This window comes from Xyrauchen texanus, chromosome 1 (genome assembly GCF_025860055.1).
Source record: "Xyrauchen texanus isolate HMW12.3.18 chromosome 1, RBS_HiC_50CHRs, whole genome shotgun sequence".
In the NCBI taxonomy this organism is placed as follows: domain Eukaryota; kingdom Metazoa; phylum Chordata; class Actinopteri; order Cypriniformes; family Catostomidae; genus Xyrauchen; species Xyrauchen texanus.
Genome location: NC_068276.1, coordinates 50441978 through 50456594, shown reverse-complemented (window position 1 = coordinate 50456594; position 14617 = coordinate 50441978). Strand labels below are relative to the sequence as shown.

General features: G+C 38.3%; 1 protein-coding gene across 1 annotated transcript in view; it reads right to left on the bottom strand.

Moving 5' to 3' along the window:
* LOC127651876 (pyruvate carboxylase, mitochondrial-like) overlaps positions 1–14617 on the bottom strand; it is a 198989-nt gene that overhangs the window by 45204 nt on the left and 139168 nt on the right. Inside the window, exons 10-11 of the mRNA XM_052137919.1 lie at positions 3871–4015; positions 3683–3772 (exon numbers count right to left, since the gene is read on the bottom strand). Of these exons, the coding sequence (XP_051993879.1) occupies positions 3683–3772; positions 3871–4015 (235 nt within the window). The remainder of the gene's footprint in view (positions 1–3682; positions 3773–3870; positions 4016–14617) is intronic.

Below are 14617 nucleotides of genomic sequence, written 5' to 3'. Positions count from 1 at the left end.
ATCCCCAGCAACCTCAATGCGGTAGCGGACGCGCTATCGCAACAACGCTTGCCCAGTGGAGAGTGGAGGCTTCACCCCCAGTCGGTCCAGCTGATTTGGGAACAGTTCGGCAAGGCTCAGGTAGACCTGTTCGCCTCCCGAGAGACCTCCCACTGCCCGCTCTGGTATGCCTGAACAGAGGCTCCCCTCGGGGCGGACGCACTGGCACTCAGCTGGCCCACGGGGCTGCGCAAGTACGCATTTCCCCAAGTGAGCCTTCTTGCACAGGTGCTATGCAAGGCCAGGGAGGACGAGGAACAAGTCACTCTAGTGGCTCCCTATTGGCCCACCCGGGAATTGGTGTTCTTCTCGGGATGAAGACCCACAAAGGCGCGCAGTCAGGTCCGTGCTCTCATTTCTGCAGGAGAGGTTGGAGGGGAGGCTGTCCCCGTCCACCTTGAAGGTGTATGTAGCGGCTATCGCAGCCCACCATGACGCAGTTGACGGCAAGTCTTTGGGTAAGCACGACTTGATTATCAGGTTCCTAAGAGGCGCCCGGAGGTTATATTCCTCCAGGCCAAGCCTGTTCCCCTCCTGGGATCTCTCAGTGGTCCTCTCGGGCCTTCAGAGTCCCCTCTTCAAGCCGCTAGAATCAGTTGGACTCAGGGCCCTCTCCTTAAAAACGGCCCTGCTGATCGCTCTCCCCTCCATCAAGAGGGTCGGGGACCTGCAAGCGTTCTCTGTCAGCGACACATGCCTGGAGTTCGGTCTGGCAGACACACATGTGATCCTAAGACCGCGGCCAGGCTACGTGCCCAAGGTTCCGACCATGCCCTTCAGAGATCAGGTAGTGAACCTGCAAGCGCTGCCCCGGGAGGAGGCAGACTACCCTGTACTGGAATAGGTGCTCCACAGGTTAGGGCTCCTACATGGACGTTCTGCCTGTGTGTATTTTCCGCGGTACGGCCTCCTTATGAGTGGAATCGCATCTCCCTTGGGCAGTTCCCACTGCCCCTGGTTGCCGTGTCTGTAGAAACTCCTCCCTCCGAAGAGGCGGGATCTACCACCTAACTTCCCATATGTGACCTAAAAGCCCATGTGGTGTATTTCGTCACTTTTACCTCCCCCTCTCTGGGCTGGTGTGGTCTCCACAGGGTCTTTTCGCCCTGCGATGCGTGTAAGGGCCCCAGCCATTTTTCTCTATGCGAGAAACATAGAGAAAAAAGAGGCCCGGCTAGGCTCTGCCCGTTCCCAGGTTGGCAAGCGTTGCCTTGTTCCCCTGTCTAGGGTAACTATAAAGGTTCCGATGACTTTATGGAGCATTGGGGAAGGATGTGTGCAGTCTGATACAGCTGGTTGTTTCGGCACGTCAAATACCTGCCCACTCCTGTGTCAGCAGTACACGTACACGGCTCAGCGCAGGGCGTGATTTAAATTGGACCCCTAGTGTAGCTTCTTCGACACAATGTCGAAGTGAGCGACAGACGGGGAATGTCTAGGTTACGGATGTAACCTCCGTTCCCTGATGGAGGGAATGAAACTTTGTGTCCTCCCAGCCACGTCGCTGAGCCGAGCCACTGTTGTGGCCGGACCATTTCTGGCTAACCTAGACGTTTCTCAATTATCCTAAAAAGAAATTTCATTGAAGTTATCTTGCACTGGGACCTAATGCGCATCCACAGCATTAAAGTCTGCAGTTTTAATCTTAATTAAGTTAATGTCAGTTACTGGACACTTTTATTTCCCCTTTTCCTTTTTTATTCCTCTGAGTCATTTATGTTTATGAGATAAATATGTGATCAGAAAATAGAGCTGTCCATCATGCTGATTTCGTTATATGTCTGATTTTGTTGCTCTTTTTGTATAGGGCTGTTGAGAATACTTGTGGAGGATTCTGTTTAGAAGGTTAATTGTAACAGTTTCCCAATTGCTTGAATGTGGTAAAAATGTGTTGCAAAGTATGTGTTCCCAGTATATTCAAGTTCTGTAGGTGGAGGCTCACTTTAACCCAATTTGAAAAGTGGACTACATAATTTTGTTAGAAAAAATATATATATTAAACCTGTGCACTTCCGTATGGCCCTCATTGTTCAAGGCCAAGACCATGAGAGTCTTCCCACCAATAGTCACTAAAAAAGTTCAAATTATTTATAGTTCTCTGAAGCTACAAAGTGAGTTGGAAGAGCCATTAACTCAGCAGGGAGTTGAGTTGTTGGGACTGTTATGTTCTCTGGGTATAAGATTGGCTATATTCACACATGCCGATTCCCTTCATTTCTTGAATGCTTGTGCAAATTATGCACATGCCTGAGAATAGGGGAAACAATTGGTTAGTGGGCCGCTAGCTTAATCAGACAAAAACTAAAAACAAACACGGTTTAAATCACAGTTCTTGATGAGAGTGTTCGAAAAAGGATGGGGGTGACAGATTATAGAAATTCAGTAAATAAGACATTGATACATAGATTTGCATATTTCAAGACACTGATACACCCACATGTGAGTTTAAATGTATGCTTGCTGCAGAGGGAATTTCTCTATATGGAAAGCTGGCAGCCATATGAAAGGAGAGATGAAGGCCGAAACCTATTTATCGCTTATTGTGTCTGAAATGCACACACAACACACACAATGCTGAAGGACATCTCATGAGGCTTGGAATACACCTACCACAGATGTGACCTACTTACAAAGACACACACATTATATATTCCATGAAAGACCTATTCGGCACACACCTACAGTATATCCACACGTAATACAAATTTGCTGCATTTGTGTATGTTTTATTTATTGTTCAGTGGACTACAACCAATACCAATGAGAGCTATCTTTTAGATGAGAACTGTGATCTAAGCCCTTGATGATTTGGAGTAGTTTTACCAGAAGGTCAGGTAAATTCTTATTTCACAGACACACTTTTATTTGAATCCAGTCCAATTCGAACATGTCTGTCTTTTATTCACACAAACTCTGTAAACATTTTTGGAGTAAATTACTGTACCTATTTTAGTACAGCTATAGTTCAGAGCACATGGCCTTCTATTACTCCAGACATAAGAGTAGTAATGACTACAGAGATCTCAATCCCATCCAAATCAGTACATGAAATTGTCCTTTGTGTAACTGTAACTCAAACGTCGTTTGGAAAACTAATCCCGTCCAAACAGTGCTATATAAGCACACTGTCAATTAGGGGGCCTTTGGGAGTCACACACACATTATTTTGCAACACATAATGTACAGCTAACGAGAAAAAAGGTATGCCAATGAGAATAGGAGAAAATTGGCTAAATTAATTGCACACACATATGCGTTCACACTCTCTATCCCTCAGGAATCATACACACACAAACACATCCACACACAGAGGGAGTGCAGTATGCGGCTCACACATACCTAAACCCCTGTAATGAGATTTCTAATGTGGCCGGATCCCTCTTTCATTTGGCAGAGAGACAGAGAGAAGGGAAGGATTAAAGCTGCATTATCACACTCTTTTACGTCCACACAGAGAAAGAGAGAGAGAGAGAGAGAGAGAGAGAGAGAGAGAAAGAGATGTGATGCTAATGTTTAGGGAAGCTTTAAACAAGAATATGAATCCCGTGCTTGCACTAAAACAGTTGTAGCACATTTTAGATGCAGATACTGTGTTTGTCAGTGCAGCAATGTGTGTATGTGTATGTGAATGTGTGTGTCATACTCAGAGGAACAGGAGGAACGACTGGATCAATGGATGAAGGTTTGGATTTCACTGGAATAGGAGTCATGGGCCCATTTACCATTATGTGACCTGTGAAGAATACCAGCATATGTTTAAGCACAAGTGCACTCATACACACATTAGACCATCACAGGTGCAAACACAATGATGAATGCAAACACACTGACCCAGATAGTGCAGTAGTTTCTGAGCTCTGTTCTGTGTTGGTTTGAGGTTGAACAACTCCTGGTTCTCATCAATGAACTGGGTGTCTACTGTGCGGTAGAGGAACTGGCTATTACACAATACATTCTGTAGGAAGGGGATATTAGTCTGAAAAATAAAGAGAGAGAGAGAGAGAGAGAGAGAGAGTATCAGATAATCAATTGACAGTCACAGGATAACTTGCACATTTATGCATCATGTGTGGGGTTTGAACACATGACGAAGGTAATAATGTTAGACGCTTTACACAGTCACCATATGAATATATGAGACATATTAGATTGGGATGACATGCCCTACTAGATGGAATAATCTTAAAATGCAAAAAAAAAAAAAACATTTATTTGCAGAAATAATAAACCTAGGCTCACCATGTGCTAAAATGTATTTAGGTATTTAGTGTTACATATGTTTAATATCCATTGGAATTTGGTTTGATTCTTATGGTGATGTTTTCCACCTCCTCTATTGTTTAAGGTTATGTATTGTTGGATTGTTTTAGTTAGTGTATTTGTTTCCCTGTGACTACAACCTGACCAGGGATGGCAGATGAAAACTATACCTATAAAAAAACCATACCATGGCTACATTTACATCTACATAATGTAATTTAATGTGTATTGTTCCTCATTAAATAAATCAATACAAATACATATGTTAAAGAACTTGAAATTGAGTTGTTAACAAAAGTTTACGACACTGACCGCACATTTCAAATTAATTTTCACTGTCACACATAACAAATAATCACAAAAAGGAATGAATGAGTAAGTCATACCCAAATTCCAAGAGACACTGGAAATTACACAAAAATATACAAGATTAGTTAAGATGATAGGTCAAGCAGAGACTTTAATCTGTACAATCTTTACTACACATTTTCTAATACTTGTACTACTATTACAGATGTATACATAGTTCTAATGATCTTAAATTATAATTGAGAGACTACATGGAAAATACAGTTTGTCCTTTTAAAAAAATACATTGCTATACTCCAGGACTATTTAAGTGTACTGCAAGAATGCTAAAAGGTGATGAATATAAATAAAATATAATGAAATGTTGACCAGATACAGTACCTAAAACTTTGCCTTACAAAGTCATATAAAAATACAATTTTCATGTAAAATAGTACACCATTGTTACATATATACATATATATATATATATATATATATATATATATATATATATATATATATATATATATATATATATATATAACTGGATTGCTGATGCAACGGTAAACTGCCAGTAGGAGCTGAAGCCACCGCAAGTGTTTGAGCGGCCATCATGGTATGCCCAAACTGTCATAGACCATCAATGACTGACAAGTGAACGCCCGTTTCACCGTCTCCGACATGCGGATACGAAAGTAACATTTTGCCCTCTAGTGACAATAGTGTTTAATGTTTAATTTGCTTGTTATGGATAATTTTCGTTACTAGAGTGAAGATATATGTGAATTGCGAAGTTCGAGCATCCACCTGCAGCTAATGTGCAGCTTTTCAGTACAACACAACGTTCACCAAAAGAAGCAGCAAAACTGTCTGCAAGTTGTAGTGTAAGTAGGAAAATCTGTAAGATCTGCTTGTTTTAGGGTGACAACATGTTCTTTCCCTCTGAGGGACTTTAAAAAATTCAGACCAGGATTTCACAATTGCCTTAAATTCCTGGGGTTTTTATAGTGATGTGGTCACTGTAGTCATACATGGATACATGTCACAAATAAGTGCTCATTTTAAACCTAGCGTATCAGTTTAATTTTAACCTTGTGTTTGCTTTGCGTTTCTCCCTCAATCTCAGTGCCTGTTGCACGTGTGATACAGGGAGAGAGAAAGTGTGCTCTTATTCAAGTGACCGCAAGAAAAAGGCACTTTTTGATGAAAACATAAAACAAGCTACTCTGAACAAACACATTAATTTTCACAATAAATAAGTCTGAAAATGTCTGTTTGTATCTTACCTCAGTTTCAGTGAACTTGCTGATCTGTTTGCCGATGATTTAGTTTGACTGTTTGATATACATAACTTGCTCGGGCTTTCAAGAAACAGGAAATATTCCTGACTTTAAACAAATACATTTACATTTAGATTCATGCATTTGGCAGACGCTTTTATCCAAAGCAACTTACAGTGCACTTATTACAGGGAAAATCCCCCGGAGCAATCTGAAGTTAAGTGCCTTGCTCAAGGGCCCAACAGTGGCATCTTGGTGGTGCTGGGGCTTGAACCCCCGACCTTCTGGTCAGTAACCCTGAGCCTCAACCACTGAGCCACCACTACCTACATACTGCCAAATAACTGCCAAATAACTACATGTGTAGGACTTTTGCGTTGTTGGGATGTACATGCAGATTTCAGGTGTAAAATATTTTCGAATAAATCAATAGGCACACTGGATGACACTGTTATGACGTCATCAACAATCCAGTTCTATATTGTACTGTATATCAGTTTTCTGATAAACTATGTAGTGAAAAGCTTACATGTAGATAGAAGTATTTGGGGGCCCATAATATTCCAGTTCATTGACAGTGTGTGCAGTACTCTGGCAGGCTTTGGGAGGTTACGTATTGTAATGTGTGCTCTCTGAGCACACTCAGTATTTCCTGATGGTTGCAATAAATACATTAGCATTTTAGACAGAAGCAGTTCAGGCTATAACGGAGCTCCTGCACTTGAATAGGCCCCTAGACTGCAGCTATCAGCAGCACTTACTGCACCAACAAACACTGTTACAGTATGCAAAGGACCGTAAGGCTGGGATTTGTGTTCGTCGTTTTCAGTGTTGGGGAGTAACTAACAAAAGTTGCAACATTCTAACTTAAATAAATTTTTCAGCAGCAACACAGTAGTTATGCTGTTACCAAATAGTGCATCTTTTCCAGCAACAAGCTACTTTTTGATTTTTTAAAAGTAGCATCATAGCTTGACAAAGCTCTACGTTTTTATTTATTTGTCATATAGTACTCTCAAGCAGAGAGGCAATAATCAAATGCAATTTACCAGAATAATTTACTGTCATTCAGCACTGGGAAGTCTGATTCATTGTAATAAACTCTGTTCATTCTGATTGGTTAATTTGAACAAACTTGTTCAAAGAAAGATATACAGATGAATATCCATTTAATAATTTAGCAGATTCATTTGAGTCAATGGACAGAATTTTACATCTTCTTTTCTATAGTGTAATATTTTGTGAAATACAGTTGTTTCATCAACATCATGTATTTGATACATACACTGGTGGCCAAATATTTGTAATAATGTACAGATTTTTCTGTTTTGGAAGGAAATTGGTACTTTAATTCACCAAAGTGGCGTTCAACTAATCACAAAGTATAGTGAGGACATTACTGATGTAACAAACAGCACCATCACTATATGAAAATCTAGACAGGGCCCATTTCCAGCAGTCATCACTCAAACACCTTATCCTTGAGTAATCATGTAAAATTGGTAATTTGGTTCTAGAAAATCACTTGCTGTTATATCAAACACAGTTGAAGGCTATTTGGTTTGTTAAATGAAGCTTAACATTGTCTTTGTGTTTGTTTTTGAGTTGTCGCATTGTGCAACAGACTGGCATGTCTTTAGGTCAATATTAGGTCAAAAATGTCAACAAAGAAAATGCTTTCTCTAGAAACTCGTCAGTCAATTATTGTGTTGAGGAATGAAGGCTATACAATGCTTGAAATTTCCAAAAAACTGAAGATTTCATACTAAGGTGTGCACTACAGTCTTCAAAGACAAAGGACAACTGGCTCTAACAAGGATAGAAAGAGATGTGGAAGGCCAGATATACAACTAAACAAGAGGATAAGTGCATTAGCATCTCTAGTTTGAGAAATAGATGCCTCACATGTCCTCAGCTGACAGCTTCATTGAATTCTACCCGCTCAACACCAGTTTCATGTACAACAGTAAAGAGATGACTCAATTTCTTTCCAAAAGAGCAAAATCTGAACATTACTCTAAGTAATCTGCCAGTGAAAATGACATAACTTAAATATAACATATATGGTGCTTTCTAGTGCTATTAGCTTTATTTAATGTAAATATATCAGTTCAAGTTTAATATTGTCATCCCAACTGAGATCCTCATTGTTTATTTGCCAGAAAATTACTGCTCTGATTAAAAAGATAAATTGTACCATCTGACAAGGATACATTTAAAAAGATATTGCCCCCCTTAAATAGCTTTAATGTAATTAATTGTGTGATTGTCTACTTTATTAAAGTAGCTTAAAGCAGTTTACTGTAACTCTACATTATGCGTAGCCTAGCTTGCAGCTTGGGAAGCTACAGTTTCAAAGTAGCTTCTCCAACACTGGTCCTTCCATGACAGAAAGAAAAAAGTGTGAACAAAAAGACAGAAAAAACACACTTGAGGATTTGTGTGGTTTTATGTGACAGACAGAAAGTGACAGTTTAAATGGAGCAAAGAAGAGAAAGAAAAATATGTGTGTCAAAGTGAGAATATAAAAAGGATCTTGTGGATGATGTTAGATCTGAATTCAATCCCTTTCAGAGCTGAGTGTGCTGACTAACTATCACTTTGTCTCAATGTTGATAACATTCACACACACACACACACACACACACACACACACACACACACACAAAGGGATGCCCTAAACTCACATATGTAATACATTGTTATAGAAAGGGATCAAATCTCAATTACCCAGAAAAACTTGAGAGAAAAGAGGGGATTCTCTGGAGGATTTCAATGGAAGGTGAGGAGTAAATTGAGGATTTAATGCAGTTTTCCCTCCTATTCTTCTCCTGCTTGAATCTAATATAAGGAATGATGAACAGTTATGAAAATAGCAGTCCAAAAGAATACAGATGTGTTGGAGAAAGATAGAGGGATGAAAGTTTGTGATTTAGAGGGGGAATGGGGAATAGAGCTGTACCGCAATTATACATATGTGTTATAGAGAGGAGAGTTTTTCTCCCAATGTCACTGTTGCACTAATTTGGTTGTCTGTCACTCCTGTGATGCCCTGCAGGGTCAAATTCAGTCTCTGTCTTTACTTTTGGGGCTCATTTAACAGAAATGACTTCACAGCAGCCTTCTCTCTCTATTTCCCTTCAATCGTTTTCTTTTTAATCACGTCACAGTCTTACCATAGAGAAGCATCTCATTCCTCTATACTTTGGTGTTCATTATTCTTGATTAATTCAAATCAATTCAATGAAGAATTCAACAGCGCTGTTCAATCAAGACATCGATTAGCAGGCCAACCTGGAGAGCTAATTTTCCATAGATTACAACATTAAAAACAGTCATACTACCTGTATATCTCAAACATGAATTTTGAAACAGTTTTAAAAACTATTTGTTTACATTGCTTACAAGTTGCCGAATAAGGACTACAATGGTTATCCGATTCGTACAGCATGTGAAGTCACAAAACTGTTTCTAAATTCATGTCTGAGGTATTACTGTGTGAAATGTTTCTTTTTGTATACATGAATCAAAAATGACTATTATAAAAACACGTTAGAAATCGCATCAGGAACCCATGACTCGAAAAATGATAATTCTCTCCTAGGTTTAACGGCTACAAACTGAACAGTTTTATTCATTTAATTTTAATTCAATGCAATTTTTCCCCCCATTACATTTACCCTTCACTAAGCCCAGCCTTAAAAGTGTTTCTAACTAATCATGTCACTGTTAATGGCCGCCAATTCTCACCATTTCCCAATGAGAGCCTATGGGAATGATAAGTGTTTGAGTAGTTTTTAGCTGCATTTTATGAAAATGATAAAAAAAAAAAATATTTGAAATACATTGTTGCTGGGCCACTTGTAATAGTGACACAAGGTACCCAGAGAGCACACATTCAGTGTTTTTTTTTTTATTTTAATCTTTAAATATATCTCAAGAAGGGCATGCTATGGATTATGTATGAACTGTATCATTCCACATTCCCAAATGAACATGTATAACATCAGTGAGGACACTTACGTAAGCTCTAAGGTAAATTACAGCTAATAACTTAACATTAATTGATTGATGTATTATTTTAGGTATTATTAAATGGCGTTTAAAAGTTTATTAGATGTGCATAAAGAGTTCACAGCATCAAAGTGAGTGTGATATGAGATGACGTGCAGTTCTGTTCAATTACACTAAAGTTGCGAGGTTTGTTTAAATCAAATTACTGTGTAATTTAACAATTTCTTAAAAAAGAAAAAGTCACACTTCATTCCAGCCCATTTAATAATATTATCCATTCTGTTTATGAGAATATTTAGCCAAAAACAGTAGCGTTCACAGCATTCTCCCATTCATTGCTATGGGGAGTTCTGCAGAGCTTGTCAGAGTGAGCAAATGTAACCAAGGGGGGGCGGAGCATAGCGAAGGGTCAATTCAATTCAGATCAGTTTGGTTAAATTACTGGCAAATCCATATTTAATTGCAGCATGGCTTAGCATTTGCTTACTCTAAGTGTATGCAAGGAAATCATACAGTTCTGTGTAGACATAATTAAAGAATAAGAAAAAATACAGAAAACAATTAAAATTTAATGAGAACACATGCTATAATCTCCTGAAAATTAGGGAATTCTAGAGATATAGCTCTGGATATCAGATATTGGCTTGCTGAAGTCCATCTCCAGCTGTGCATCTGTTCTGTGATCAGAAAGCAAAACTAGCTGATGTTAGAGAGACTCTTTAAAAGGAGTACAGGACTGAGAGATCAAAGAGAGATCTGACCTTTCTGACAGAATTCACAAAATTACTCTCCCTCTCTCAAATGTTAGATAAACAGAATGTTTGCTAAACACTTCAAACAGCCCTGTGGCAAAAATGTGCCTCTTGCAAATAGGTCTGTGAATTTCCACAATATCTTTATTTGAGCACAGAGCCACACACACAAACGCACACGCACACACTCAATAAACAAATGACCACAAATACAAAGAAATCCATGCAAAATAAAGGTCTAAGACAATTTAAGGAATGGCCTTTATTTGTTTGTCTAGCAGAATGTGATAAAGTGTAGTCCTGTCAGAGTAATTGACATCTGTTCAAGAACAGTGAAAATAAATATATAAAGAAATAAAAATACCCAAACAAAAACACACATGCACACACAATCTTCCTGAAAGTGTGAAGCCATTAGTGCTTGAGTAAAGGTCTGTCAAGTAATCTGTCTCTACATCTATTCATCTGTCACACTCTCTCTCCCTCTTTCAACTAAACTGCTAAAGCGAGTTAGCAGAGATAGTAAACAGAGAATAACACTCCAGTCAAGAAATACAAACTTTCACAGCAAAGAAAACTCTGCATTTATACAAGGGATTAAAGGAATGTTCCGGGTTCAATACAAGATAAGCTCAATCGACAGCATTTGTGGCATAATGTTGATTACCACAAATAATAATTTTGAATTGTTCCTCCTTTTCTTAAAACAATTGAGGTTACAGTGAGCACAATTTTAAAATAAAAAAATTAAATTTTACAAATTTTAATTGTTTTACAATTAAAATTTTTTTTTTAATACTGTTTAAAATACGGTTTCATGACGATGTAATGTCAACAAAACCTAAAACCCTAAAACGACTGTAAAAATTACAATTTAAACAACTTTATAGCTCAAATAATACATGCGTTTTTAACAGAGGAATTAATGCAAGTGCTTTTATAAAATTAAAAGCTTCACATTTCTGTTTTTAAACCCTCCAAAAATTGGCCACATTCACTTCCATTGTAAGTGCCTCACTGTAACCTCGATTTGTGCTTCTTTTTTTTTAAGAAAAGGAGGAACAAGTCGAAATACATTTTTGTGGAAACCAACATTATGCAACAAATGCTACTGATTGAGCTTAACTTGGAGCATTCCTTTAACTGGTTACTATCATTCACTGTCCGTGGTGCTGAACATTATGAAATTATGTGTAAATGCCTGTTTAAGTTTGTGTGCATTAGACAAAACAAGGAAGATTTTGATGGAGAGCGTGACACTGTCTTTGTGATTCATTTCTTTTTTATTTAATTTGAATGTGTTATGGCAATGGTGTGAATGTGTTCTGACTAAATTTGTGCGAGGATGGGGGAGGAACTAAATATAGAGGAATATACAAAACATGCATTGTGTTCTCACACAAACTCACATGACTATAGTAGGGTGGGGGTGTGAGGCCCTTCTGCATAGTGTGAAAATAAAAAAGTGGTTGACTAATTTCTTGGGTTTTCAATGTCTTAATACGTTTCAGTGGCTCCAAAAAAGTATTTGGTCAATTAAAGCCGTATTTTAAATGAAATGTTTTTCCAAAATAACAAAAGCAAGGTACAACCATTTTAAAGAATGATACCACAAGCACCATTTCAAGCAAAACATTTCACTATTAGAAATTTCTTAGGATCTAAATTCTAAAACAATTTACATATTGTTTAAAATCTAGAAAAGTATTTGGCCGCCTGATTTTTAAATTGGGAAACGATTCCATAGTTAATATGATGAACTACACCATGTGTATTTTGAGAGGAACTGACTTCATACATTCAGCAAAATTATCTTGGGACCAGTTGGTTAACGTAATCATCAATTTACTCCAAAAAACTGGAAAACGGTAGGTTTTTGGAACTGACACAAGGGAGAGCTAAACCTTCTGTTAACCAGCCAAGTGTGCAAATATCAGCTAATTAATCCACCTGACTAATATATACTGTAGGGGAGACCAGAGCTAGATGTCACACATTCCAGTGAATATTTATCAGAGCAGTTTTATTGTTGAAAATCAATTTCTGCATATCCACATACCTTAAAGTCTTAGGTTAGAAGGAAAAAACAAACAAATAAACAAACAAAACAATACTTTTTTTTACTGTTTTGCCAGAAAAGATATACAGTTCATTGAACATATATTGACCTTTTGTGACAACATGCCCCAATAGTGGTAAAAAAGAAAAAAGCTGCTTCACAATATAGTTGAACTTGCCTTAATATATACGTTGTTCACCCAAGAGTTAAAACTAAAATATGATGTTAGTGAAAGTTTACTTTGGAGGGGTACAGAAAAGTTATTTTAAATTAAGAGGACTTTGAGCTAGGTGTTACGAAACCTTGAGAGAATGGCTTGAGAAAACACAAATTTGCGCAATTGGACTTTTGACTCCATTACTGAGATAACTTCCTAATGTGCCAACAAGCCCCAGTCTCCCCTATCGGATTATAAGAGAAATAGGCCTATACATTATTTATTAAAATGTAAAAGTCCAGAGATGAGGAAGGGGTGCTGGTTTTAAAGATATACACCACTGCTGCCTTTAATCAGCTGAACAAATGAGGTCTGTCACATCTGAATAGTCCTCATTTCTAATAAACTGTGCTGAGAACAACCTCTGCAACAGACACAAAAGCACACACACATACAGGCACTTGAAGCTGTCCTTGAAACTGTGATTCACATCTACACAAGCGTAAGATCTAACTACATTACTAGGACAAATTCATCAATCTATTCTCTTTATATAGTATTACTGTCTGTTGTATGGTAAGGCGTATGTGTGTATATGTGAATGTGTTTGAATGTGGTGATGTTTTGGTTTGTGTTCCCTGGAATGCGGCCACTATTCTAGATATCATTATGGAAATAAACTGGCCAAAAATATTGCGAAATGCTTTTTAAAATGAAAAACGACACTCTCCCTTAATATAAGTTAAGATAATAGCATTACATTTTCTCACCATCTCTCTCTCTCTCTCTCTCTCTCTCTCTCTCTCTCGCACTCTCTCTTTCTCTCATTACTCTGTGTGTTTGCCTTTAACTGGGTAAATTTGAAGGCTGTTCATAACTCATCTATTCCAATAATAACCAATAAGACAAGACAAATATAGCAGCCAGAGATGGAGAGAGGAGACCAATGATGGTTCAGCTAGATAAATTCACACAGACACACACCTGCTCGTACAGTACACATACACTGACTGTCTCACTTTCTCTCTTGGAGGCAAATCAAATTCATACATGCACAGACACTTAGAATATCATTCAAGACTGTGCAGTCAGCAATATTGGAATTAAAACTAATATTGGCATTATATTAATAATGTTAGTCAGAGGGGATCTGGCCCCCACAGTGAGTCTGGTTTCTCCCAAGGTTATTTTTCTACATTAACCAACATTTTATGGAGATTATGTTCCTTGCCACATGTCGCATTTGGCTTGCTCACTGGGGTTATCAATCCTTATTTAAATTCTTATTTAATTACTTATTTGTATACACAATTTACAATCATATTTAATCAAACTACACAATGATGACTCTAAGACATTATAGATATTACAGTCTCATTTTCTGTTAATGCATGATTTTCTGTAAAGCTGAAATGATGTGTGTTGTGAAAAGCGCTATACAAATAAAAATGACTTGACGGCTCACAGTGGGCAGTATCAACCCTCTCCTCTGTGTTTGATGCACATTTTTATCTCTTCCCTCTCTCTATCTCTCTCTTCCAACCCTATCTCCTAACTTAGTTCTTCCTTCTGCTCCTCTATCATCTCTTCCTCTATCTTTCCCTCACTACCCCGACCAACACACTCAGCCAACACTGCTGGAGGCTGTCCATCTCTCTCTTCTCTCTCTCTCTCTCTCTCTCTGTCTCTTTTAGCCCCCTCCCTCACACTCTCTCTCGCTGCATCAGTGCGTGTAGCCGACATTCGCTCCTCAGATGCTTGGTGG